At 39.7% G+C, this 27,571-nt stretch overlaps 1 protein-coding gene and 1 long non-coding RNA gene across 2 annotated transcripts in view; both read right to left on the reverse strand.

Moving 5' to 3' along the window:
- LOC134619990 (voltage-dependent R-type calcium channel subunit alpha-1E) overlaps positions 1–27,571 on the reverse strand; it is a 110,797-nt gene that overhangs the window by 67,025 nt on the left and 16,201 nt on the right. The window contains exon 2 of the mRNA XM_063465836.1: positions 3,818–4,084. Within this exon, the coding sequence (XP_063321906.1) occupies positions 3,818–4,084 (267 nt within the window). The remainder of the gene's footprint in view (positions 1–3,817; positions 4,085–27,571) is intronic.
- LOC134619968 (uncharacterized) lies at positions 15,759–16,821 on the reverse strand. The gene is made up of 4 exons (XR_010092065.1): positions 16,794–16,821; positions 16,471–16,523; positions 16,174–16,324; positions 15,759–15,835 (listed from the first exon to the last, which is right to left on the reverse strand). It is a non-coding gene; the product is annotated as an uncharacterized LOC134619968 (long non-coding RNA).

The following is a 27,571-nucleotide window of genomic DNA, read 5'->3' on the forward strand; positions in this document are numbered from 1 at the left end:
ATGGAGACAGAGTGTGGTGCCCTGTGCAACTGAGAATACGTTCATGCCCAGATTGGATCCAAGCCCCTGTGATTATCATTACATGGAGGTGAAAATCAAAACAAATCACAGGCATCTGAGCCCGCTTTATTAGAAATCTGTAAATTATTTGTGGCATATGTGTATAGGTCCGTGTGTTTGTGGCAGAGGCCAGTATTAAATACGTAAACACATAAGAAAGTTACTGGTGTGATCTCCATTTGGAGCTCTATTTAGACCTGAGAAATAATCTTTATGGAGAACTTAATTTATATTTATTAAATTTGAATTATTGTCATAAGGATGGATGTAATGGCATCATAGTCAAATCTCCATTCAATTTCACATTGCCTCTATACTTCAGTGGCTTGCAGAGTTCGCCAGTCAATCTTGAGAATGAATGCAGACATAATTCATTCAGTTATGTTTATATGCAGTAGCTTAGCCCTCAAACTGTGAACTCGCAGCTACAGCCCTTCCCACTCTCTTAGGCTATAAAGACGCACATTTACTATAAATTATGATAAAGCACATTGTAGCAGGGTGAGACATATGTCATATTTGCTTTGTATACTGGTTATGTGAACAGCTAGAGACTTTCACTTTAGAAATCTGCTCTCATTCACTAAAAACGTCTGGATATGAAAAAAATCAGACTTTTGAATTGGACAAAAAAATAGACTAACCGCGCAGCATGTAAGTGTAAGTAAAGGTTATTATTTTCCTTTTAAATTTTTAATACAAGGATGCAGTTCAGTTAGATCAGTTCATCATAAGCTGACTCTAGAAGCATTTGTAGCCGAATGCCCCCTTGGTTAAATTAGCGATTGTATTTTAAATCTTAGTTAGATTTCATAGCGAAAACTACAGAATGTCTAATAAGGCAGGATATATGCACCGTTTTATACTTAGAAGCTCAAAGTGTGCTAACTAGCTCTCACATGATTATTTCTGTGTGCATCACTGATGAAACAAACCATTAAAACCATCAATCAATTATTTAGAAGTGTACCTTCTCAATGGGAAACTTCCCACTGTGGGGTATCCCAGTGGGGATCAGACAGGAGGAGCAGCTGCAAGTCCTCACCAGGCCTGCCACGCTAAACTCTGGACCTGGGCAAATTCATCATAACTGCCTTATCAGACCAGGCCTCCATCGGCTTCTATCGACTGCACAAGCACATTGAACCACACCTCCCAAAGAGAGACTGTACTCCGTATAAGAAATCATGGACGCAAATAACCATTAAAACACAATCTGATGTGCTCTAATAAGCCCACACACCATTCTTGCTCCATCCTTACACACCCAGCCACGGAAGCTTCTGGATAATTCCTTAATTGATCATCTGCTGTTAATTGAGCACTCAGAAGAAAAAAAAGAAGCTCTTACGGTGAGGTGACAGCAGCAAGTTTTGCTCCAACCACAAGGCTGACCTTTACCAGATGTACTGCAGAGACTGTGTGCATATAGGTGTGTGCATTTGTTCACGTCTATCTCTGAGAGGACCAGTACAAGGTGTAAACCATTGCACCAAGTACATTTGTGAGGTGCTTTGCTTGGTCTATTTAAAGTTTGCAACTTTTGGAATAACAACAAAAATGATTTCTGGAAAAGATCAAAGCCACAACATCTGCAGGTTTCCTGCCAATTGCATAGAGATGACTAACTCCCAGGAAGTCAGTGTTCTTGGCTAACAAGTAGTTAAGTACATGATAATGTAAAACCGTGACTTGAGTGGATTAGAAAAGAGACATATAACACATTAATTGTTGACCTTTTGAGGTGCTGATACTTCCTTGTACAGGGCGAGGCAGTTCTCCAACTCCTTTTCTGTCTAATAGGCTACTCCACTGGTTGACAACCATTTTCTGGCAAGCCTCTGCCCAGAAACAATGTTTTCATCATTAATTATTATTATAAGTATGAAAGTATCTAATCCAAATTTTAGTTTAGTCAGCAAGAAAATCTCAGCAAATTCTATTATTTGTTGCCAGCTTACCCCACAGTTTGAGAACCAACGGCCTATTAGGCTACTCTTTAATACAAGAGCAGTCTAATCTCAAGTCTTTGGAAGAAAGGAAATAAGCGTCAATATCTCCCAAAATGTAAAACCTTTCCTTTGAAAACACTTTGTTCATACATTTCACTGCACTTTCTGCATTATCTGTGCTTTCTTGTTGTGCCTGAACCTTCACACTCAGAACAGTGATCATAACAGGCACATACGATATTGACCAGAACACAGCATCAGTCAGCTCAGCATCACTCTCTTCAAAACAATATTAGTAAACAGTGTAATATAGTATGAGTCAGTGACTAATGACTGGTTGTAATGCACATGACACAACGATCAGACATTATTACATATAATTCCTGTTAATGTCTGTTAATCAGATACAGTAGAGCTCATTATATGGAACTAGACACTCCCTCCACCGCGACACATTAACCTGGAGGTTATTCTGGATCATTGCTTTTTTCTTTTTGGTCACTACAGCACACGCTTTAATTTTATTTAAAGACAATTCATTCCTTGCTGCAGAACATAAAATGTGTCTCATTGGTGCAGTTATAGTATCAATATTGGTAATAACCCAGCCCCTTCAGGTTCGGAAGCTGTAATATAATAAACGCACACGCTATAATCCTTTTCCTCCCTGAGTGTTGATTGAAATCTCCTTCTATATTTAATTAACTCAATAAAGAGGTGAACCCAGAGAAAACAACAATAGACACAATACTCCACAATAGAAGCGGACTCATTCTATTTGCTGGGTTTTTTAAATCAGCAGTAGGCCAGTCAGTCAGTCAGGAAGCTGTTGAATGGAGCAGAACAATAGTCAGTAAAGAGGCCACACCTGGCCAGGACACCTGGTGAGCTGTGCTGCAGCAGCAGAAGCACAAACATGTCACCAATGGACAGTGTGTGTGTGTGTGTGTGTGTGTGTGTGTGTGTGTGTGTGTGTGTGTGTGTGTGTGTGTGTGTGTTGTTGCTGCCAGCAGCGACAAGCTGATAACAGTGTTTCTTTCAGAAACAGAGAGGCGTAATAATCAGGTCCTGGGTATCATTTTGCTGTAAAAAGTGACCAAAAACACAAAAGGAGTTATGGAAGCACCTCTGAATTGATTTTCTGTGGGTTACCTAATCGTTTAACTGAACAGTCAGCTTGAGTTTGAGTTGAGGCAGTGGATATGATGGAAAGAGCAGGCCGTCATGGCTTATTGTTGACAGAGAAGATTTACAGACATGAACTTTCATGTTCCTCTAATCCACTTTCCATTGACACCCACTATACACCCTCTAGAAGCTGCTTTAGCCATAATCTTTGTCAATCCCATCGAGAACTTCAGTCATTTTGTGTTTTTGTTATATAGAATAGCAAAATTAAGCCTACGAGTCTGAAAAAAGTCTGATTTTAACTTGTTGTTTTGTATCCTGCTCTTTTCCTCTTTTTTCCTTACTGCACCCTAAGAACCAGGTGTGCCTGTTTATGTGGTGAATACTTAATTTCTTACATATTGTCCCGTGTGTGCTGTCCATGGTGCTGAAATTTACGGTTGAGTCTCTGTTGCACTGAGAAACTGAGGGCAACATAATGAAGGACTTCTGCCTTCTGTGAAATTGGGCACAACTTGTGGAAATATGAGGAGAAAGTATTGAGACTGTAGTACCACAAATAAACTTAATTTGTTTTAACCAATTGGATAACAGTTTACTCACCGCTGTACTTTATTTACACGAGTCTGTGCAGATACTGGATGAGTGTGCTTTCACCGTGAAGCTGAAAAGGATATGGCCACTCGGTGATTTTCTTGGCGTACTTCCTGACCACGTTGTCCTCGCCGAAGATGAAGAGCGACCTGTTGACGGTGAAGCAGTTCTCCCTGACCGGAATAGGGTTGTACAAGGCCATGGTGCGGGCACGCTGCGCTTTGGTCTGCTTGAAGGCTGGAGATATACCACCTGTAGACACGGCAGCGCCATCGCGGTTCCGGATGCGCTCTGACCCTCCATCCCCTGAACTCAACAAGCCCGGGACGTCGTCTCCGAAACGGGCCATTCTGTTAAAAGCAAACCACACGGGAGGTGGGATGAGAAAGGGGAGAAAATGAGGTTATACTCTCCTAGAAAGCAGGGCGCGGTACCGCGCTCGGCGTGACAGCGGCGGGGTGGCGAGATCCTGATCAGTTTTAGACCATCTTCAGGGTTTTTTGTAACAACACCGCGATCGGTGCTCTTAAAGTTAGAAAAGAAAAATCACACAATCGCTCCAGTAAGCAGCCCAGACAAAACCCCAAGTCAATTTCCCTAAACAAGTCGCTTTGCGCAAAAACACCCAAGTCCCAAAAAGTAATTCAACTCGTCTTCATTTAACAATCCGTGACACCGAGAAAACTGATTCATTTTGCTCCGTTTTACATCCAAGCACTAAAATCTGAAAGAAAAGCTGCAACAGGTCACGTCTTCAGCCATCCTCAGTCCCCTGCGCGAAAAGCAGAAGAGCGGGTTGATCCATGGATTTTTAAATAAACTAGCAACAGTCCACTGACTAATTCAGAGCACATCTCCTGTCTCCTCTTCTCTGCTGACCACCTACCAGCAGAGCTACTAAGAGCGTGCGTTAAGAGCACGAAGGGAAAAGAACTTTGACATTTTCCATGCCAACAAAATAAGCTGACTGTGTCTGAGACGGGAAAGAAAAATCCGCCTCGTCTGCAGCAGGATAGTGGGTAAAGGAAGCGTCTCCTCTTTCCCCCGCAGTGTGAGAGCAGGAGGAGTGAACTGTGTCTCCTAATGCGACAGGATCAACACTAATAACCTCTGTCCAACCTATGCAGTTCGCGAGGTGTGAATATAGTTAACAAATCGGGTGCTGACAGGAAAGAAAGACAGATAAAACACGAGTCACGGGTGGAATAAATAATGTCAGCATATAATGGAAACAGTTATTCGGCGACATTGCCTCAATCTCCAAGAGATTATGTATAACCATACATCAAGCATTAGGTAAACGCCTGTAAACGACTTATTCCAAAGGTAAATATTTGAAATAGCCATAAGTCATAACACACACGGATTAATGGTTTCAGTAAAAATGTGCGCAGCAGCCTTTTAAAAAACACTAATGTTCACCGTAGGATCACTTATATAGGTCGGCTGGTCAGCTTCTATCTGAACAGAGGCCACGCTGTCATATTTGTTTTGACTTTTGTTGTTCACCCTGCTCGGTTCACACCTCAGGGAGAGCAACCCGGATGCTGCTCACGCATCAGATCTGGCGAGGAGTAAACACCTGTTGTTAAATACACTCAGGAGGACAGCAGCGAGCTTCTTCGGCTAATTACGGGGTTCAAAACCCACTATTGCGAGTCACGTAGTGAGGGCGAGTCACGCTGCTGTGTGCTCGCTGGAAATCATCGCATCTACTCCGATAAGGATGATGACACGTTTTCAGAATGAAGGGATAAAATCTTTATATAGTCGCACGGAAACCTTAATGTGGAACAAGGAATAATGAGAGTCAGCTTATAAAGTTAATCCTTGTTAAAAACAAACAAACAAACAGATAAATAAATAATGAGCAACTGCACTGGATGACATTTCCATCATCATAAAAAAGCTGGACACTTCTACTTTGCAAATCCTGCATGTATCAGTCTCACACACATCAGCGTGCTTTAAATAGGCTGCTCATTATCACACTAAATGTTAATTAATTTACAGCTGAAAATAGCCCCTAACCACTGCCTTAGATTACAGTATGCACTGGATTTAGGAAATTACTGAAAAATGTATATTTGTTAACTGCTTTTTAGAGCTTTAAAATAGGCACAGACAGGCAAGAATGTCAAAGTACCAAGAAGAGGATTGACATATTAGTGATTTGGAGATTTGTAACCATAGGGACAAATGTTCAAATAAACACAGCCTCGTCTTTGACGGGTTGGTAATGAGACTCTAAACAGTCCCTGCCCAAAAATATATGAACTCATATGTATAACTTCAGCCTTAAAAGGTGTTATCTAATGGCACAATTGAGGGAGTTAATGCAAAAATAAAATCCACCGGCTTTCATCACATAATTTTTCTAACTGACAGAGAGAGAGAGAGTAAACGGATGATGATGGAAACAGAAGACAAAGAAAAGAGGAACCACAGGGGAGAGTTAACCACGACACCGGCACTGATGGGGCTTTTGTAATGGTGCTATGACGAAGGCAGTGATCAATGGTGTGTGGCTTCCAACTCATTAGTGCTCCAACACATTATAGGCGTTAAAAATAGAACGCACAAGAGGCAAAAATATCTGACATTTAAGCTGAAAAGACGCCTCGGATTTCCCCATAACAGTCCGTTGGAGTGATGAGCCAAAACTATTTGGGGAGGAAAAGACATTAAAAAACAGCTACGCTCCATTTTTTTTATTTCTCTCTAACAACTAATTGTCTGATAAAAATGCTACTTCTGCCACTTCCTCTGTGCACCGCTAAGCGAGTGATACCATTACATTGTTTCTGCCAGAGTGTGCAGCAGCAGCAGTCACAGATTTCTTAGCTGAGAGGTGAGGGGTGAATTATGGTAATTAGGTGTTAGCGGCAGGGATGATTAGAGGGAAGGGTGACGGCTCCTTCCTGGAAAAGACAGCAAGCAAAAGGTTACAGTTTCTTTGTTTAACATGTTGCTTTCAGTTCAGATTCTCTCTAATGAAAAAAAAAAAAACAACAATAAACTTTTAGCTGTAAACTTACTTTGTTGACTCAAGTCAGATGAAACAGTCCCTTCAGCTCTGATGAGGGCATGATGCAAAACTAAAAGAACTACAGTGAGGTCTGGGTGGGGTTCATTTTCTTTTTTTTGGTCGGTGGTGCATGGTGCTGACCTAGGAACAGTAAATCTTCTTCTCTGGACAAAAAACGAACAAGGGTCTTGATTGATTTCATTGATTTTGAGCTGCTGGAGAGCATTCTGACTGGATTTTGAAAAATCCATCTAGCTGATGTTTATCTTTTCTGTTCAGAAGGAAATGTTAGTAATCATTTTTAACTGAATTTCTAATCAGCCATCAAGTTGGCAGTTGGGGTTGCTGTAAATCAAAATGTATATAATCAGACTTTTGGTGGTTTGATGCCCGGATGCTCCAGTCCCAATGCCAAAGTATCCTTAGGCAAGATACTGAACCCCAAGTAATCTCTGATGCATCCCCTGGTGTGTGAATGTTAATTAATGTGTGTGGATGTTAAGTAGAAAGCACTTAGGCTTAGGGAAAAAAAGTGCTTGTATGAATGGGTGTGATGGGTGAATGTGGTACAAAGCGCTTTGAGTGCTCAAGTAAAGTAGAAAGCACTATATAAGAACCAGTCCACTTTCCATTTGCAGTCATGAATGTACATTTTATGTAATAAAGGCTGTTTTAATGGTTCTTCGAGTATACAGTTGTCAATTTACATAAATTAACTGCTGGATTATCCAAGTTTTTCCAGACTGTGGGTAAATAGTCCTAGGAGGGATTTTCTGATCATTATTATTTTGATATTGGAGAAGTTAAAAGAGAAATAAACATCATATTGGAGGACGTGGTAATTACATCTATCAGTAAAAGGTTTGGGAATAAAAAATAAAACATTGATAATAAAATGTCATCACTTCTAAATATTATTTGAAATGCAACTTAATATAAAGTGTGTGTGGCAATGCTCTGATCAGATGTGCCAGCTCAAAACGAACTCGGTGTTAATGTGTCCAAGAGTACAAAGATTTTCAAATGTTTTCATGATTTTCATTAAATTTCTTTTGCAGCTACAAATGAGTCTCCTAAAAGCTACTTTTGGCCGCTCTCTTATTCACAAGGGGTCGCCACAGCAGGCAGCGCCGCATGTTTGACTTGGCAGATTTTTTACGCCGGATGCCCTTCCTGACGCAACCCCAAAGGGATTTGTGTCTCCTCCCGGGATCAAACCGGGGCTGTTTCACTCATTAGGCAAATGTGTAAACCACTACACAGTCTTAAAGTCGATTTTGGCTTCCCAAATAATTACATAAATCAGTTAATGATCTTTCTTACAGGGATGCCAGAGGCTCATTTAGAAGTTTATGGGAGACCTTAACTAATAATCTGTAAAAGCCAAATTTCCTGCTTCCTGTATTAACAAAAGCAGATTCAAACCTGCCCCCCTACGCTTTACCATGATAACAGTATTACTGAAGGGAAATATTCTAGACAACAGGCATCTACTTTGGCATTTTAGACGTGTTGTTAATGTTGGAAAGTCTATAGGAGTGTAGCTTGCAGAAAATCTACATCAGGAACATGGACATGACAGCAGGTTGACAGTGTCTGCTCCCGTAATGGGACTTGGTGCCACAGAATGAGGTGTGAACAAAGATTTTGGTTCAAAAATAGAAGTGTGAACGGAGATACCTGGCAGGCATCTATCTGAAACCTGGACATTATTGTTTCTCTTCTCCTATCAGTTTTGAAACTTACCCTACTCACCGAGCACACGTATGAACAAACATGTACGCATGCACGTACGTTCATTTGACACTTTTAGTCCGTCATTGCTCAGCAACGTATTTCCACAAAGCTCCCATGTGTTGAATTCAGGTTGCTTAACCCACTTTCTGTCATGAACGTGAACTAATTTCACGATACAGTGCTCCATTTAAGCCAGACAGTATCCAGCCATACAAACGCAGAAATAAACTGAATCTAAAAAAGGAAAAATTCCCCAAGGATTAACTTTCTACCTTACAACTTTTCCTCAACAAATAATGACAAAGATTGTGGTTTTGATAGACTGATTTTTTAAAACTCAGTCCCACGGTGACTTGGAGCAGAGAAGTAAGAAGATGACACATTTATGAGGCAGTACTGTCTGTGCTCTGCAAAAATATCTGGGTAGGCTGGGACAGCTTCAGTGTCATGGCGTGCTACCTCAGCAAGGACATCAAGCTCACACGCACTCTTCAAAACAGAATTATGAGACAGAAATGAGACATAAATTAATATAGCATAACGTGTAACAAGAAAAAAGGTCTCCAGTGCAGCACAAAGAAGACTTTGGGGCATAAAATGTTCCCGATTCTCAACTCAAAGTTAAAACTTTAACACTAAATAGAACATAGTAGCCACTTTATTAGATACATCTGTTTAACTGGTCATTAACACAAATGTCCAATCAGCCAATCACATGGCAGCAACTCAGTGCATTTAGACATCTGGACATGTTTCAGACGACCAGCTGAAGATCAAACTGAATGAGAAGAAGATCTCACTGAGGAAGAAAGGTGAAAAAGAAAAGTGACTCTGAATGTGGTACAGTTGTTGTTGGTTGGGCGAAATATTCAAAACCATCTCCAGGGTTTACAGATCTGAAAGTAAAGATCCAGTTCTCTGGGTGCCTTGTTGATGTTGAAGGTCAGAGGAGAATGGACAGACCGCTCTGAGGAAGGCAACAGTAACTTAAATAACCACTCCAAGATATGCAGAAGAGCATCTCTGCACGCACATCAAGCCTTAAAGCAGATGGGCTACAGCAGCAGAAGGACACACCCAGTCAGACTCTGTTCAACTGATAACAGAAAAATGGCAGCTGGTCTGATGAGTCTCGATTTCTGCTGCAACATCCAGATGGTAGGGTCAGAATTTAGCCCAGACAACATGACAGCATGGCTGGACCACCAACAGTCAGCTACGTTCACTCGAGCATGTCTGCAGAACATCATCAAGGACTCTTCTCATGCTGGCCACCATCTTTTCAATCTGCTGCCGTCTGGAAGGTGCTACAGATCAATAAGGGCCCATCCCTGCACACTACAGAAAGCTTCCATCCAAACGCCATTAAAACAATTAACTATATCTCACAATTGTATCTCTATTCTACTCTAATGCTGTGAGCAATGCTTTCTTAGCATACTTTGAGCCTCTTAGTACCAAGCGAGCGTAATTTAAAAGGCACGGCCTATCTGTGTGTTGACGCTGAGCATTTATGACCGCAGCATATCGATCTTTGATGACACCACATCACGAAGCTCAGATCATCTAAAACTGGTTTCTTGAATAGTTACCAGATCTCAATCCATTAGAACACCCCCGTGGGATGTTGTGGAACAAGAGATTAGTGTCACGGATGTGCAGCTCACAAATCTGAATTGTCAATATGGACCAAAATCCCTGAGGAATGTCTCCAGCACCTTGTTGAAGAATTAAGAAAGTTCTGAAAGCAAAAGGGGATCCGACTCTGTACCAACATGGTGTAAATAAAAAGTTGCTGCTGAATGCAGGATAGTAGAGTACAATCATAGAGAAAAAATGTTTAAATAGAGGTTTACTTAACAAAGCTTTGAGATGCTCCATAGAATAAAAAAAATCCATAAAGACATTTTAAAACAAAAAAAACAAACATATAAACAACAACAGATCAGAAAAGAAATAAACAGGCTAAGGTGGGCTAATCAATTCATAAAAGCCTTGCAACAGAAGAATGTTTTAAAATACATTTAATAGACAGTCAATAAGAGGCTGATTTTAACAGGCAAACCTCCAGAGTTTAAGTCTAATGTGAAAGGCCTGGTCCCATTTATTTACTAGGAATAAGCAGTGGTGCATCTTTCATAAATTAGACTCCTATAAATGAGTTGTATGCACTAGGTTATTATTTAGGTGTCTATTTTTTCATCTTTAGTTACACTTTATTGCAAAACACAGCCCAGTATGTGAACTCTACTGAGGAAAAAAAAGAAACGAAGAATTAATCACTGCCTAAATGAGAAGTATTTTAATTGGAGCGGTGCAAGTGCTGGAAGCTAATGCAGTAGATAACACACATTATTTACTGTGTGTGTGTGTGCGTGTGTGCGTGTGTGTGTGTGTGTGTGCGTGTGTGTGTGTGTGACAGAGAGAGACAGAAACATAATATAAGGAATCTGAGTGTGAGTCAGAGTTGTCAACACAGTTTCATCAGTGTGGAGAACGCAGCTGATGACAGCCAGGGGAGGGGCTTTAATTGTGCAGGTATTACAGAGCAGACCAAAACACAGCCAGGCAATACCATCATAACATGTCACCAGAGTTTCATAATTGTTTTTCTTGTCTACTCCATTACTCCACTCCATTATCACACTTCTGGAAGTAGACACTTCCCTTTATAAACCTCAGAACCTTCAGTCCACAGCATACAGCTAAGTATTTTCAACAGCTTTGATTGAACATAACAGCCTTGGGTCTTTGAAGAGATAAAGTTTGCTCGGAAGGTTTCGCCGCTCTAGGCGAACCCCTGTATGATGATGTCACATGCAGCATCATACATCCTGGGATGCAAACAAAAGTGGCCTTATTCATATTATTCATATCGGCTGGGCCAAATTTGAGAAACATTTAGATACCACAATAGCACAGCTGTTCTTCCTGCAGTCACACATTAAGGCATCAGCGCCATGATACCTCACACATCATCAGCTCGCTTCAGTGCTTTAAATCTTTATAGTAGTCCTGCTGTTTATTAAGAAGCATGAAAATGTCACGGGGGCGTGCCAGCAACACACACACACACACACACACACACACACACACACACACACACACACACATGTCTGGTTTGCTATCCTCGTGGGGACATCCCATTGACATAATGCTTTCCCTAGCCCCTTACCCTAACCCTAACCATTAAAAATGAATGCCTAACCCTAACCCTTACCCTAAACCTAACCATAACCTAATTGTAACCCTGACAGTAAAACCGCATTTTGAGTGTGAAAATTGCTTTCAACCCCGAGGGGACCTGGATTTTGGTCCCCACGGTGCAGAAAGTCCCCACCAGGATAGTAAAAGTCAGATTTTGGTCCCCACCAGGATAGTACGAACCCGTACACACACACACACACACACACACACACACACACACACACACACACACACACGTCTGGTTTGCTATCCTTGTGGGGACATCCCATTGACATAATGCTTTCCCTAGCCCCTTACCCTAACCCTAACCATTAAAAATGAATGCCTAACCCTGACCCTTACCCTAAACCTAACCATAACCTAATTGTAACCCTGACAGTAAAACCGCATTTTGAGTGTGAAAATTGCTTTCAACCCCGAGGGGACCTGGATTTTGGTCCCCACGGTGCAGAAAGTCCCCACCAGGATAGTAAAAGTCAGATTTTGGTCCCCACCAGGATAGTACGAACCCGTACACACACACACACACACACACACACACACACACACACACACACACACACACACACACACACACACACACACGCTACAAAAGATAGAAGAAGCTCTTTTTTTATTTCTTTGAGTATTGAACAGTCTGACCTCGGGGAGAGATGCTGGGACCTCCTGTGAAGATTGCATCAACATACACCTGAATGCTCCAGACCAGCAAACTGCAAAATCCTCAGCTTTTATAGAGGTGCTCACACCTGCAGGTGCTGCAGGAACTCCAACTTATTTTAACAATTGGGTGCACAGAACATGGAGAAGGAGCTGCGCCAAAAAAATTTATATAGTGCTTTTCTAGGCACCCAAAGCGCTTTACAATTCCACTATTCATTCACTCTCACATTCACACACTGGTGGAGGCAAACCACAGTTGTAGCCACAGCTGCCCTGGGGCAGACTGACAGAAGCGAGGCCATATCGCGCCATCGGCCCCTCTGGCCAACACCAGTACACTGTAAAATATAACTTGTTGTTTCAACTTAAAAATATGAGGTAAAGGGCTGCCTTAAAATTTTAAGTTAAGTCAAGAAATAGAGTTTGTTTTTATAACACAACCAATTGTTATCTTAATGAAAAATCACATGTTGTCTAAACTTTCATCTTTGTTTAGTTGGCTGAGATTTGTTAGTCAGTTCAACTCCTTTAATTGTCATCTTTACTTGGGAAAACCCTTTCAGCTAAATTAAAATAATCTATTGTTTAAACTCTTGTCCTAGTTCAGTTGACTTGGGTTTTTTAGTTAATTCAAATACTTTAGTAGTTCTTTTAACTTAGGAATCTATTTTAGCTTAACTAACATAATCTGTTAGCTAAGTTGATTTAAGTTTATTAATTAACTGAGCTCCTTAAGGTAGCTGAGTGAACTTGTAAATCAGTTTCATTTTAATTATCAGAGTTGATTGACTGGATGTAAAGAAAAATGTGTATTAAACATCTTAAGTTTTGTTTTGTTTTTTTTTGGCTTTCTAACATCCATTTCAGCAAAACTACCTGTTAGGTTTATCTTAGATCTCAGGTTTAAATATCTACATTCCTTTAAATTAATTTTCTGTTGTTTACAGAAAAAAAATAAAACCCCACAGATTCCATTAAAGTGTATCTGATCATTTCATACAGAAAGTTTGTTTTAAGAACATGACAAGACAATTACTCATGAGCACCCAACATTCACCATTTATTGTGCCATCTTAGTCATCTGAGAAACAGAAAAATCAGTGACGTAGCTCATCAGGCTCACAATCCATCAAAACTCAAAGGCTGCTCCCTGTGAAACAATAAATTTGAACTTGGTCTTGAGCCCAGTTTGGGTGAAGATGAAATTCTGACCAATACTCTAGGAGCAGTAGTGATTCTTGTGAAGTAACAACATAAAGTCTGCATTAATGTAATGTATCAACGGGACACTTGCTATTTTAGAAAAGTTATTCTTTACATTTACAAAATTTTTAAACTTCATTGTGCTCAGTCACACCTGTTAGCATAAAACTTGAAATATTAAAATAGTACAAAACCTTTGATAAGTGACAGTAAAGATCAGTTTATAACAACTAAGACATCAAACTCTTGTATTTGTCTTCGTTTACAATTGCAACAAATTCCACAGAACCAATATCTCTGAAAATGACTGCATGCTTCTGAAACATTTGATAATATGGATATTTCAGAAACATTAGTTTGAGTCTGCTCAATTGCAAAACAAAGGAAAAACTACTGACTTGCATGAGATAAGCATCTGCAAAGTCCAGCATTATATTGTTGTTCACATAAGTTTCTTAAACCATGAACAAATGAGTAATTGTCTAATCTGGAATGTAAAGTGTAGTCATTTAGTGACATACAAAAGTGAGAATGAGAACTTGCAAGAATAAAAAAACAAACAGTAAAATAAAAACTGTCCTTAACACTAAGGATCATACAATTACAGTTCTGCATGGCTTTCTGCAAGAGTCTGTTTCTTAGACCATGCACTAGTGAGATGCACTGCCTTCCACCAATGTTCATTAGGATGTTCTGAATGACTTCAAAGATGTCCTTAAGTTCCTTTGGATAGTGTATGTTGAGGGCAAAAAGAAGGCCCATCAGCATGGAAATGGCACTTGAGACATCCCTCAGATTAGACAGGATTACTGCTGCCTCAAGGACAACCAACACATCGATGTCTTCTTCTTTCACCATCGCAATGCCAACTTTCATCCTCTTAGAAAACGTGTCTTCAATACCTGTCGGCTATAAAAGGGTTCAAAGACAAAAAAAAAAAAAAAATTACACAATTACAATTACACAATATCCCGTGTGCTTAACAATTCATGTCTTTCCAAAGAAGAGCCATACTGATGCTTTGGATGATGGTGATTGGCTTTGGGTAACACTTATTAGTTGTTAAAGTTTTTTCAGAATGAGATATGCACCCCCATGTTACAAATCCATTTCTTGCTTTAAACAAAGACCATGTTCATAAATAACTGAGCATGTCTTCAATTGCAGAATTCAAACAAAATTTTCAATTTAAATGGTAAATGGCCTGTATTTGTATAGTGCTTTACTAGTCCCCTAAGGACTCCAAAGTGCTTTACACATTCAGTCATTCACACACATGGGTGGATGACTGAATCGTAACTCAAGAGTTGACAGTTCGTCTTATAATTGGAAGGTTGCCGGTTCGAGCCCTGGCTCTGACAGTTTCAGTCGTTGTGTCCTTGGGCAAGACACTTCACCTGTTGCCTACTGGTGGTGGTCAGAGGGCCCGGTGGTGCCAGTGTCCGGCAGCCTCGCCTCTGTCAGTGCGCCCCAGGGTGGCTGTGGCTACAATGTAGCTTGCCATCACCAGTGTGTGAATTTAAATCTACTTATGCTAAATATTGGCTGTGCTCTAAACCAAATCTGGCTGAGAATACATGAAATGTGCAAACTGCAGCTACACTACAGGATCAGATTATGGCTCCATAGACAATGCTTCTTTAATCAGTTTATTGATTAAAGTTTATTTTTTCCCCCTATATTAACAGCATGAAAAAAGAGCATATAGACATGGCTGAACAGGTTGCATAATTGGCACTGAATATCAACATCCACCTTTACCCAGCTGCCCAATGACTCTCGGCCAGTAACCTTTAATTGCTTACCCAGTCTACACAGTCTCTTTTCCAGGGTCCAGGACATTTCACCAAAGTATTGCCCCCCACAGCTGTAGCAGCCACTGCAGCCCCTTAAATATCCTAATATCTCTGCCATTACAATATACAATGTGAGAAATCAAACGTAAAGCTGAAGTGAACAGTACAGCAGCGAAATGTCAAAGACCCTGGTGAAGACATGAATAAACACAAGACACTAATAATATCAATGCTAGCTTGCCAGTTAGTTTCTCTGAAACCCAGACCAAATCCAGTGTCAAAGATCTTGTAATAATACATTTGGTGAGGAAAAAGTACACATGTACTTTTTAATTTAAAATCCACTGTGGTGCTGTCATTATTAAATTTACTAAAAGAAACAATGCTAACCTTCACAGTCTTGAAAGTGTGTGAGGGATCTTCCTTTAGAAAATGAGGTCCTCTGTCCTCTTCCTTTGTGTAGGGCTCTGGTCAAAGAAGTCAAAAAGAAAACAAAAACACTTTTTAAACAGTGTTTATGAAGCATGTAGACAGCTCCAAATTCACAGCTTTTTGATGCATAATTCCATCAATATATGATTATCATTGGAGATTTTGAATCAGGCTTATCAGGACATTCAAGTAGAATATGATATCCAACCTACCACCAATATACACAGATTCTGTAAAAGTTACCACACTAAATGTCCAGTTGTGAAATATGATGACAGACTTTACTTATCAGCTTTCTTTCAATGAGTTCATCAGTTGAACTGGATAACCTAAAACTTAAACAAAGGATTAGATTTCGCAGTTGAACACTTACATCATCTCCGAAGCATCTTATGAGCCTAGTTAGCCTTTCTATGCCGCTCTTGATTTTGTACAGCTCCACGAACCTCTCCATAATGGTCAAGCACAGCAAAAAGGAACCCTTTCAGGTCAACAGATGTAAGACGGGCAAATTCTGCTTCAACCTGAGCAATAGAAGAAGAGGGGTGGAGAGTACAGGCAGAATTAAAAAAAGATTCTTTGAGACCCAAATTTAAGCAAACGGTCATCTGAGGCCCATTAGAGAAAACACAAACACACAAAAGCAAACAAACAAAAAGATGCACTTTACCTGCCGTTCAGCAAACAAGGAAGTTCAGAGAACAATAAGCTCTGTCTTGAAATCTTTTAAAGTAGAATGATTGTGAAAATGACTTATGTGATGTAAAACTTTAGTAAACGTGCGATTAAAAGAACACTGAGTAAAAGGACAAGTAACAGTTTCCTTATTCCTCAGATGTTTACCTTGATGAGCAATACTGTTTTAGTCCAACTGCCTCATTAAAGTTACACAACAGGCTTTTTACGTTAAAGCCAGCAAGTCCATTACATACTCCCTTTTTAGATCTGAAATACTGTGCAGATTCTGTGTATATGTAGTGGACAGCAATTTACCCCAAAGAGCGCAAAGTTTGCAAGTCCACCTCATTTAAATGACAAAGTCAAATGTGATCATCTAGACCTGTGAAAATAAATTAATGACAAACTTGCAGTTATGGATGTTATTACAACCACAAGAACCTAAACAGTCTGCTCCATTGCTTTTGTTAATGAATCATTTGTTGGTAACACGTCTGAATATTTAGTTTATGCCACCTGCATGTGATCATCAATAGTGCCATATTACTTCTTAAGAAGTACCCTGACACTACAATCTTTATATCATTTGTTCTACAGAGCTATTAAATTACAATATAATCTGAGGTGTTTCCAGTATGACAAAATGCACAAATTGTAACTTACCATTTGACTCCACTGACAAAAATAAATCCCCAGCATCAAGTTTGGCTTCACAGACCTAAAATAAGTAAAATAAAAATATATGTTATAATTATATTGTTTTCGCCATTTATTCATGTTTGCTAATTTTCTGACATATAAACAATGTTAGTTTTGTTACAATACAGAGAATGCAGTTTAATTAAAAGGTAAATTATGCAAAAAAAAAAAAACTTCTGCAGTATACCATGCCAAAAATCAGTGTCTCTTATGCCAATTATTTTATCACTACAGCTCTTTTAGTATGGAAACTCACACAAACTAGTCATACTGATCACAAGAGTTCAAAAATAAGTCAAAATAGTGAACTGTTGTTAAGCATAAAGCATTTCAGGGTAACAAATAACTGCACAATATAATTAAAGCAAAAAATAAGCACACTGGAGGACTATCTGATAAAAACTAATATAATGCTGGTTTGTAGACCATATTTTGTCTCAGTCCTCAGTGCACTCTTGCAGCTTAGCATGCAGCAGTTAATAACACCTTAAGTGATTACATAGGGATAAACAGATGACAACAAGCATCCGAGTCCTGCCAAAAAGGTCTTTTTGAACCCAGCCAGTTATTGGAAATATTGCCAAAATGAACTTCCACCAAAATACAACAGCCTGTGAACTTGAAAGGAATTTACAAGTACAGAGACAATATGAAATAAGCTTTATTAATTAGCTGAGTTAGCTTGCTAATATCGCAACAGTGGTTGAGTGCACAACCTTAAAGCTAGCGGCACAATACTTGTGATTTGCTCAGCGCCACATTAAACCCATAAAAAAGGCCATATGTCAGTTTATTAGGTCAAGTTTGGTCATGACACACAAGCTGGACCTTGTCGGCTAAAGTTACATTAGCTAAAGCAAACATTTCGGTAAAAGAGAAAAACACACATCATGCCATAAATTCAAAACATGTTCCAACTTTTGTAGCTCTCTTTCCTTATAGTTATAACCAATGTTACTCACCTTGAAAGCATATTCCAAAGAAGACGATTAGAAAACGTCCAAGTAAAGTGAGCATGTCGTTAACCGCCAATTCCCCATGATGCACCTCGGTAGCAGTCACGTGAGGCAGTTTTGAATCCTGCTGTGCTCAACTTACCCGCATTGTCAAGTTCACATAAGTTTCTGATTTAGCTGGACATGAGTTTTCAAGTTAGCTTTTTTTGGTGTAATTGGGACGTTTTTAACTTGTAATTCTATGTTATAACAACAACTTCAGTCATCTATCGTCAAACTGATATAGAATAATATGTTGAAATAACAAACAGCTAGAATTACATTTTACAGTGTAGGCGGTAGGATAAAGTGTCTTGCCCAAGGACACAACGACCAGGACAGAGAGAGCTGGGGGATCAAACCAGCAACCTTCCGGTTACACCTGAACCACGTTCAAGCTGACACACAGTGGACAGCAGCCTCCTTGTAAAAATACCATATATATTCAACATTACCTGAGTGAGGCAGCACAACATCACATTTAATTTCAAATTAATGACCACAGAGCCATGAATCCCTGTTTACTCTTTGTTTGGCGCTCTAACACAGTCAGATATTGTCTTCATTTATTTGGAGCTACTGCTCTCTCCCTCTCAGCGTATGTCTCCAAACAATACTGGCTGATTAAAATTTTCCCCTTTTCCCCACCACAGCCTCCTCTTGTACCGGTGTAAACTTGTTTCTGCACTTTAGAGTAAGAAAACAAACAGAACCAATAATTATAAACCTTTGCATTCCCTTCTTCTAATCACACGAGCCCAAGTAAAACTCTAACAAACTGGGGGTGCACGCAAGATTTAAGTAAATTAGATGCAACATATTCTGATTAAACGAACACAAAAAATGGTAAAGTGAGGACGTCTGCAGTATCAGCAATGCAAGCAGTGAGTGGATGTGTTTCATCTGTGCTGTGGAAGAGACTAGCATGGACCAGCTTTTATAACCTGAAGTCTCAGGTGAGCTGAGTTACACGATGAATCTCCCCTTACAGCCAGTTGGCTTCCAAGAGGATCAATGTTGATACAGTAGAAAACCTACAAAGTACTTTACATTATGTACACATCAGTGTGTTTGCCTGTGGCAACAAAATGCACCAATAAATGATATTAAATATGCGAAAACATTGAGAAAGCTGAGGCTTATTGTGTTATCACCAGCTGCTTAAACTGTTTCTACATCTTGTGAGTTTCTCTGTGTTATCGTTGCAACATGCAGTCCTGGACACGATGGACCATCACGTATACGAGACCATAACAAAATGATAACACACAGTTTTGGAATTAACTGCAGAAAACACAAAACATTTCATTCACACAGTCTAACAAGCTAATTAATATAAATATGACTGCACTGCCAAGTATGATTTCTGAGAGTTTTCACAGTTTCACATGCAGCACAGCAGCTGTGTGGGGTTAATGATATTATATTTCTGAGTACAAGACTTTAATGCTAAAAGTGTCAAAAGTGTTCTCGTTCAGCAGCCTAAATATCAAATACTCAAATCTCCAAAAACCACACGTGAACCAGTGAAGTTTCCCAAGAATAACAGCTGTGCTGGGTCAGCGTGTTATCGCCCAGAGCCCAGATTTCAACGCGACAAAGAAAAGCTCGGGTCAAACACAGACGGACTAACAGATGACAAAGCCCAACCTATTGATGTGTTGAGATGAAGGGACCAGGGGACTGGACTATATTTAGCTTCATTGAGATGGTAATGGCTGAAACATGAGAGGACTTGTGTGTGTAGCTGGCTGTGTGTTAATCATGAGCAGTAGAAGAACCATCATTTGAACGTCTGGGCTTTACATTGGGAAAAGAGTTTGTTTTTAATGATGGAAACAGGAATAATTACAAGTGGGTTTGGAAGATCAGTAGTCATCCATCTGTAATAACACACAACGGAAATAGCAGCACTGCTGCTTTCTTTCCGGGCCTCGTTCAGCGCCCAGAGGAAAGATGATGAAACACATTTACCCCGTGGCACATTCTTCTTTCTTTCTCTCTTACCCACCTCTATCTCTGCAGCTGTCTTAACCTCTCTCCCCCTCTTTCTCCAGCCAAGATTTCTGCCTTCCACTGTTGTATTCCTCCACTTGTTTCCTAGCAACTGAACTGACATGCCCCCTATTCTCAGCCCAGCAAATCTGTTGTTGCAACCCTAGATTTTATGGAACAGCCCACATAAATCATCATTCCCCACGGGGAGCCGAGTTATGTTCGATGTGTCTCGGAGAACGACTCTGCCTAGGCGTGCTGTTAACCTGGTTTCCACATGTACTGCGAGTTTTGAGTGGTAGAAGCAACAGTTGGGAAGCATGTTTTAGGTGTTTTTAGACATTAGTTGAAAGCTGCTGTTTCCAGTAGATGTCTGCTGTCACATGCACTGAATCTCTTATGGTGATTGATTCATTCAGAAAAGCTTTATGCACATTTTAAAAACCAAAGAAAGTTCAAATAAAAGCCCCACAATGCAGTGTTTGACACCAGCACTGCCTGAATCATAAATGTATTATTCACATCATACAATATACATTTTTGAAGCCCGTCTGGGATTAATCCTTGCACATGTCAACACATTTTATAGCAAATTTGAATACAACTACTTTTAGCATTTCCACTAATATGAAGCAATGTCTGCTGTTTGCTGTGATGACAAGGAAAATGTGTAAAACTGTACAATCTACATGAATAATATATTTTTGGGAGGGCGTCGTTATGCTGAAAACTGGAGAACAAATTGTCCAAGGAAAACTCAATGTCACTGTAGGTTCATCAAACTGTTTCCATCAATAAGCGAAGCCCTCAAATGAAATGCAGGTGACATTTTAGGCTCATGTCTAACATATCTAATAAAAGACAATATCAAAATCCCTATGCATATGTGTCCTAATATTACCAAGCTGCTCCATGAATACTAAAAGCTGTTGCATGTTGCGTAACTTTTCCTTTGAATAAAGTCAAAAGCCCTGTTGGAAAACAAGATAGCTGGGCAGCAACCGCCATCTAGTGGCAAACACGGGTACTACATTATTTAATAGAACAGATAATGTTTTAGCCCCGTGAGACCCAACCTTTAAAAAAAAATAGCTAGAAAATTCAGATTTTTTGGAACTGAGATGTTCATTAACCCTTGTAACAAAATCCACAATTTTTTTTCTATATCATGTTGTGTATGATATGTTTTTATTATACATTTCTTATTTATTTTTGTATGCCATTTGATACATTATTGTTTACAAAAAGTTTCCAAAAACGTCCAATGTTAATTTTAGACAAAAAAAGAGTTTTGTCCATAACATTTTGAAATTATGGCAAGTATTGATTATGTTGATGAGATAAAGGTCTCAGAAACTCATGTATCAAATATGATACAATATGACACAAAGGGCATTATAGGGTTAAATTGAATTTCAGTCTGTTTGGATAATTTAAAAAAAAAAGGGGGGGGGGGGGGGGGGGTTGCACCACACTGTAAAAATGGACAGAGAAAGTCAGCAGGACAGGGTGACATTTAGGAATAAATGTGCTTGCACGGCTGTGTGGATAACCTGGTCATTATCTTTAACCAAATTTAAGGAGGTTTACTTTGCTGACTTTTAGAGTTTAAGATTTCTATTTAAATCATCCCCGGTGCCTTGTCCAATATCCAATAAACCAAAAAATGACCTTATATAATTCCTTGTGAAAGCAGAACTTTCCCCCGCATCCCCTTAATTTTATTATTTGAATGGAGTTGCAGCCAATAGTTGGCAAGAGGGCTTTTTTAATCCAATAATATGCAATGAAAATTGGACAAAGTCTTGTCCTGCCCTCCCAAGGGACATTAAAGAAAGAAATAAAGAAAAACACATTATGATCGGCATTGTCTAAAGAGTTTATTTAATCTAAAATAAACTGATCGATTTAATTAATATTTTATTGTATTTAGTCATTATTAATTTGCATGTAATTAGCTAAACTATCTAAAACGGCTGTTGGTTATAAAAATGTAAATGCGATTTCCTTTAATCATGCACCGTTAGCAATATGAGCCTTTTCTCTGAAAGCAAAATTATCCAAATGGATACAGAAGCCATGTTTCTTTAGAGGAATGGGAATCGCAGAACAAAGCAGAACAAGAACTATAAAATGTCATTTATTCAGAACACATTAGTCTGTTTGTTTTACACAACAAGGCTTTAGAGATATTTCTTGGTGTAAATAAATAAAAACCCTAAATAAAAAAAAATCCTGATGGAATTTAGTGAAAAAGAAGCAGGTGGTGAACTAATAAAAAAAATCTATAAATAAAAAATTTGCAGTGACTGTTCAGCGCTGTGACCATTTACTTTTTAAATTAAACCATGTGCTTATCCATATATCCACCAAACATAAAATTAGAGTGAATGAAAAGAGTGTTTATTATCAAAGCGGCAGCTCCACAGATCAATACTGTCAACAGGCAGCTGTAAATTTACCACAGAGGTGCGCAAGAGCAGGCTGGTTATCAGCAGATGGCCTGTAGGCTGGTGGAAGGTGGTGCACCACTGAGGCCTAAGTATAGGTTTTTATGCAATGTGCATGAGTGATGGAGGGAAAGGAAAGGAAAGGAAAGGAAAGGAAAGGAAAGGAAAGGAAAGGAAAAACTGCAGTGAAAATTAGGCCATGTGATAACTGTGTTTAAATCACTCTGATTAGACAAACTGGGGGAGCAGCTGCAGATCTCGTAGTCTTGATTTTTTACTCCACATGAAAGTACATCCCCACATCATTACCTAATCCCTTCTTAAGTGGCAGCTGCTCTGGTCTGGAAAACATACTGTGCAGACAAGCTTGACTGAGGCTGCAGTGAATCACAAAGACCGTGGATCATGAAGGCCCTCTGGTGGGATGCACGACGCTAATTTAACACACAGGATAAATTGAAACTTTGGCTTGAGATGAAAAATATGGAACAATGATTCATCAGTTCTGTGTGTTTGTAGACCCCATCACTGCTCGTCTTCATCAGTGTTTAACTATGCGGAGGGGTTTCAAGGTGTCATATTAAACCTAACAAGAGCTCCAAATGTGTGATCTCTCAGCTTCTTGTTTGCATTTTATCTTCATGTGAAAAATCTATTTTAATTATCGCTCCTCTCTTGTGAATGCCTACAGAATGATTCAGAAACCCCTTTAATGACAAATGTTCACTTCACAGGCAGCACACGATCCATTTGTCTCATAAATGCATGCATGAGTCTGACTGTACAGCGAGCGGTTCTCCAGTTCTCTAGAGCTCCAGTAGGGGTCACAGTCATGACGCTGAAATCACAGTTTGCACCTCAGGTGGATATTGATGATGATTCAGTTTGCTTACCCAGCATCCTTCACCCCATTTGTTAGAACTAGTCCCTCCTGGAGCAACATAAGTCATGCTGCTGCAACAACTGAGCACTCTCTAGTTTTGTGAGGAACTGGATGTGATAAATATCTCTCATATACACACACACACAGGTTTGGCCTGATTCTGCTGTATACTTGCCTCAAACAAAAGCTAATGGCTGAATATTGATGCTGACCACATACTAGCCAGCCCGACACTGAATTGTAATCTCAAAACATGGGCCAAAAAGGCAATTTACAGCCAAGGCTCCTACTAAGCCTATTTGGTTTGAAAGCACCAGCGGCTGAAAGAAATCCCACAGCACTACAAAGGCGTTATTTGCTCCAATAAGCTAACAGCATTGAACTCAGAGCACATCACAATCATCTTTGATATTTAAATCTAAAGCTTTGAATGAATGAGCAGGGAGTGAATTCGAGGTCTGTGACAGGGCTCACATTCATCCCCCCTCAGGGTGTTATCACTTTAATGTTCAAAGACACGTGTGACAGCTACAGTGTCAAACACACTGGCGTTCCAATGACGACGACACATTTTTAGTCCTCCATTTGCAAAGATTCAAAAGTAATTGGACACTTGACTGACGAGGCCTGCTCCCTTGTTACTTCATGACAAATGAAGCAGATAAAAGAGCTGGACCTGATTCCAGGCATCTCAGTGCAAGTGAGGAAGACCAACATTAGGCTGAAAACCCCCAAAATAAATCCATCAGAGGCATAGAAAAAAGTTTACAAGAGTTAATGCACCGGTCAAAAGGTCTGAAACAGCACATAAGACAACTAAAGTGGATGATCACAGAATTCTTTCCTTAACCTTTTAAAACCTGAACCATAAAATAACTGCCAGAAATCTTTAATTTTGTGATACTGGAGTGTTTGTTGAACCTTTATATCAAATTTTAATCTGCATAGGGTTTTAATTTGTATCACATTTGTTACATAAGCCATATTTTTGCATTTTAGTCATTAAAAACGTGTCATGCAATTTATATCATTGAGGGTAAAGCAAAGTCACGCTGATGATGTAGAAGTCTCAAAAACTCACAAAAACACATCAAATACGATACGCTGGGCTTTAAAGGGTTAATTAAGAAAAAACCCTTGAAAGTATCCAATCAAGTCAAGAAAATGTCCGAGGAGGTCGGTGTGCTGCTGTCAGACGCTAACCTCGAGAGACGCCTTCATGAATGGACATACAGAGGGTTTACGACAAGGTGCCACTTTGACAGAAAACGTCTAAAAACAGATGAAACAAAGATGAATTTGTATCAGAATGATGAGAAGAGGAGACTATGGAGACCTTGATGGAGGTAATGTTATGGCATGGAAATGTACGGCAGCCAGTGGAACGGGGCCACTGGTATTTACTGATGATTCCGCCAAATGCTGCAAAACTGATTAGACAGCGTTTCATTCTGCAAATAGATAATGAACCAAAGGATACTGCAAGAGTTTCTCAAGGCAAATGAGCTGGATTTTCTTCAACTGTCATGTCAGTTGTCTGATTTTAACCCAGAAGAGCAGCGTTTCAGTTACTGAGGACAAAAAGAAACTTAGTCTTTGGTGATGTCCATGACTTCTAGACATCATGCAGTCATTGGCTGCGTTGCCATCCAAGTATTTAAAAAAATCCTTATATTTAATTTTATGGTAGCCTCTGAAAATGTGTTAAACCCCTTAAATTAAAGCTAAACGTCTACACTTAAATTCCATATTGACTGACTGATTCAAAATCCACTGTAGAGGGACAAAGATGTAAAAAAAAATTGCCTTTGTCCGAAAAGTTATGGATCTAATTGTAGACATAGATAAAATAGAGAAACATGAAGGATCATTATACCTTATTAAAACAATAAAACCTTTGGAAAACATGAGTTAAAATCTATATTTTGCTGTTTTCTAAACGTGGAGTTCATACAGTTGTGTCTGGAATAAATTATTTAATAAGATTTTTTTACAACCTGACAGTCAACAGGGACGCTCATTCCAACCAAACTTAATTACATGAGCGCGTTTTATTTGTCTCTGTGCAAGTTCATACCCGTTGATATGTTGATGGAACTGGTTGACAGGCTGCATTGCTTCCTGCACTAAAGGGTTTCAATATCACAGAGCAGTAATACAAGCCCACCAGCCGCTATGAAAAATAAATTCATTCTGGAAATAGGTTTTTAAGCAAGACAAAGAGCCAGTAAATCCACTTAAAATGATAATCTCGCATCATTTCATGTAAAGATATTAACAATTCATGGGAGGCACTTTATTTTGACAGAAGCTGATAGCAGTTTATTCTGGATCAATACATCATGCATTCCTTCAATCAATGCTCAGACACTTCTGAGTAACTCGGGATTTAGCTTCATGCTCCTCTGGCAGCTTTCTGTTTTATTTTCTGGAAAAGCAGTCGTGACAGAGAGTGCACTCACGTAACCAGTAAAATTGTGAACTGACAGTAAAACTCCAGCAGCAAAAAGCCTTAAACATCAATTTAAGATATTGCTTCTGGTAAGTTAGTTATCTGCACGCTGTAGATCATTAATTATTAAACAGATAATAAATGTTGAATTTTGAAGGTGCTGGCAAGCCATCTGTATTTGGACTCCATCATGAAGTTGTTCACTGTGCTGAATCTGAATCAACAGCACATGGGCAAGCATGCTGATGTCATGTGGCATTGGACAGGAGTACCGGCGGCCATATTTCAAACAAAGTTCCCTTAGGACGTTTAGCTGCAGCAAGGCAGGGCATCAAACATCTATAGCAGCAACTGCAGCACTGAAAAAAAATGGGAGCACGGAGTGCAGGCAGATTTCTGTGGCGAGCCGAACACCTTCATTTTCGTATTTAATCACAAAACAGGAATATTGTTTTGTTTATGCCCTTCTTTGACTTTTACCCAAACTGAAATATTTGCTAAATATAGTCCCGATCAAAAGTTTAAGACTACTTGAAAAATGGCAAAAAAAAAAATCATATTTTGTATGGTTGGATCTTAACAAGGTTCCAAGTAGAGCTTCAACGTTAAGCAAGAAGAAATGGGAGTGAGACAAAGCATTTGTTTGAACATGCAGTTTATTGAAAACAACGCCTGAACTGAAACAGGCTGTTTTATAGCCCATCAAAAGTTTAGGACCACATGCCTTGAAAAGGAATGTGCAAAAATCTGTGCAAAAATGTGGATTTATTGTCATTTTCTGTCAGGTGGTCTGACGTTCTGATGGCAAAGGCAAAAAACCTTTCCATTTTGAACGTGGTCGGCTGCATAAGCAGAGTCTCTCGCAGCACGCCATCTCTGCTGAGGTGGGCGCAGTAAGACGGTCATTTGGAATTTCTTAAATAATCCTGAGGGTTATGGAACAAAAAAGTCAATCGGAAGATCCCCCCAAATTTCACCAGCACTGAGCTGGTGGATCCAATACGCTGTCTGCCAAGACACTGGACGATCCTCGGCCCAAATTAAAGCCGTTACTGGTGCCGACTGCAGCCCCATAACCATCAGATGGCATCTGAGACTGAAGGGCTTCAAAAACAAAACACGTCCTCAAAGGCCTCGTCTCTTTGCCACGGAACCGACCGTCTGGACTTTGAGCGCCAAACATGGGACACTGAAAGGTGGAAGAAGGTTTTATTCTCTGATGAGAAAAAATGTAACCTTGATGGTCCTGATGGTTTCCAACGTTACTGGGATGACAGGCAGATCCCACCTGAGATGTTTTCTACGCTCCACAGTGGAGGGGGCGCCATAATGGTGTGGGGTGCTTTTTCCTTCAGTGGAACAATGGAGCTTCAGGAGGTGCAGGGGCGTCAGACGGCTGCTGGCTAGGGATGGGTACCGGTGTCCGGTGCCATCTGACATAAACGGTAGTAACCAGACCGAAAAGCAGCGCACATTTCGGTGCTTTATTTCGGTGCTTTTTTTTTTTTCCTGAGCCAATTCTAGCCAATCATTTTACATTTCCGAGGATAGTAGGCGGGGCCAGGTACGTACGTTCTTTTAGAGCAGAGCTACAGATTAAAAATGCCCAAGGCGAAGCG

This window comes from Pelmatolapia mariae, linkage group LG23 (genome assembly GCF_036321145.2).
Source record: "Pelmatolapia mariae isolate MD_Pm_ZW linkage group LG23, Pm_UMD_F_2, whole genome shotgun sequence".
Classification (NCBI taxonomy): domain Eukaryota; kingdom Metazoa; phylum Chordata; class Actinopteri; order Cichliformes; family Cichlidae; genus Pelmatolapia; species Pelmatolapia mariae.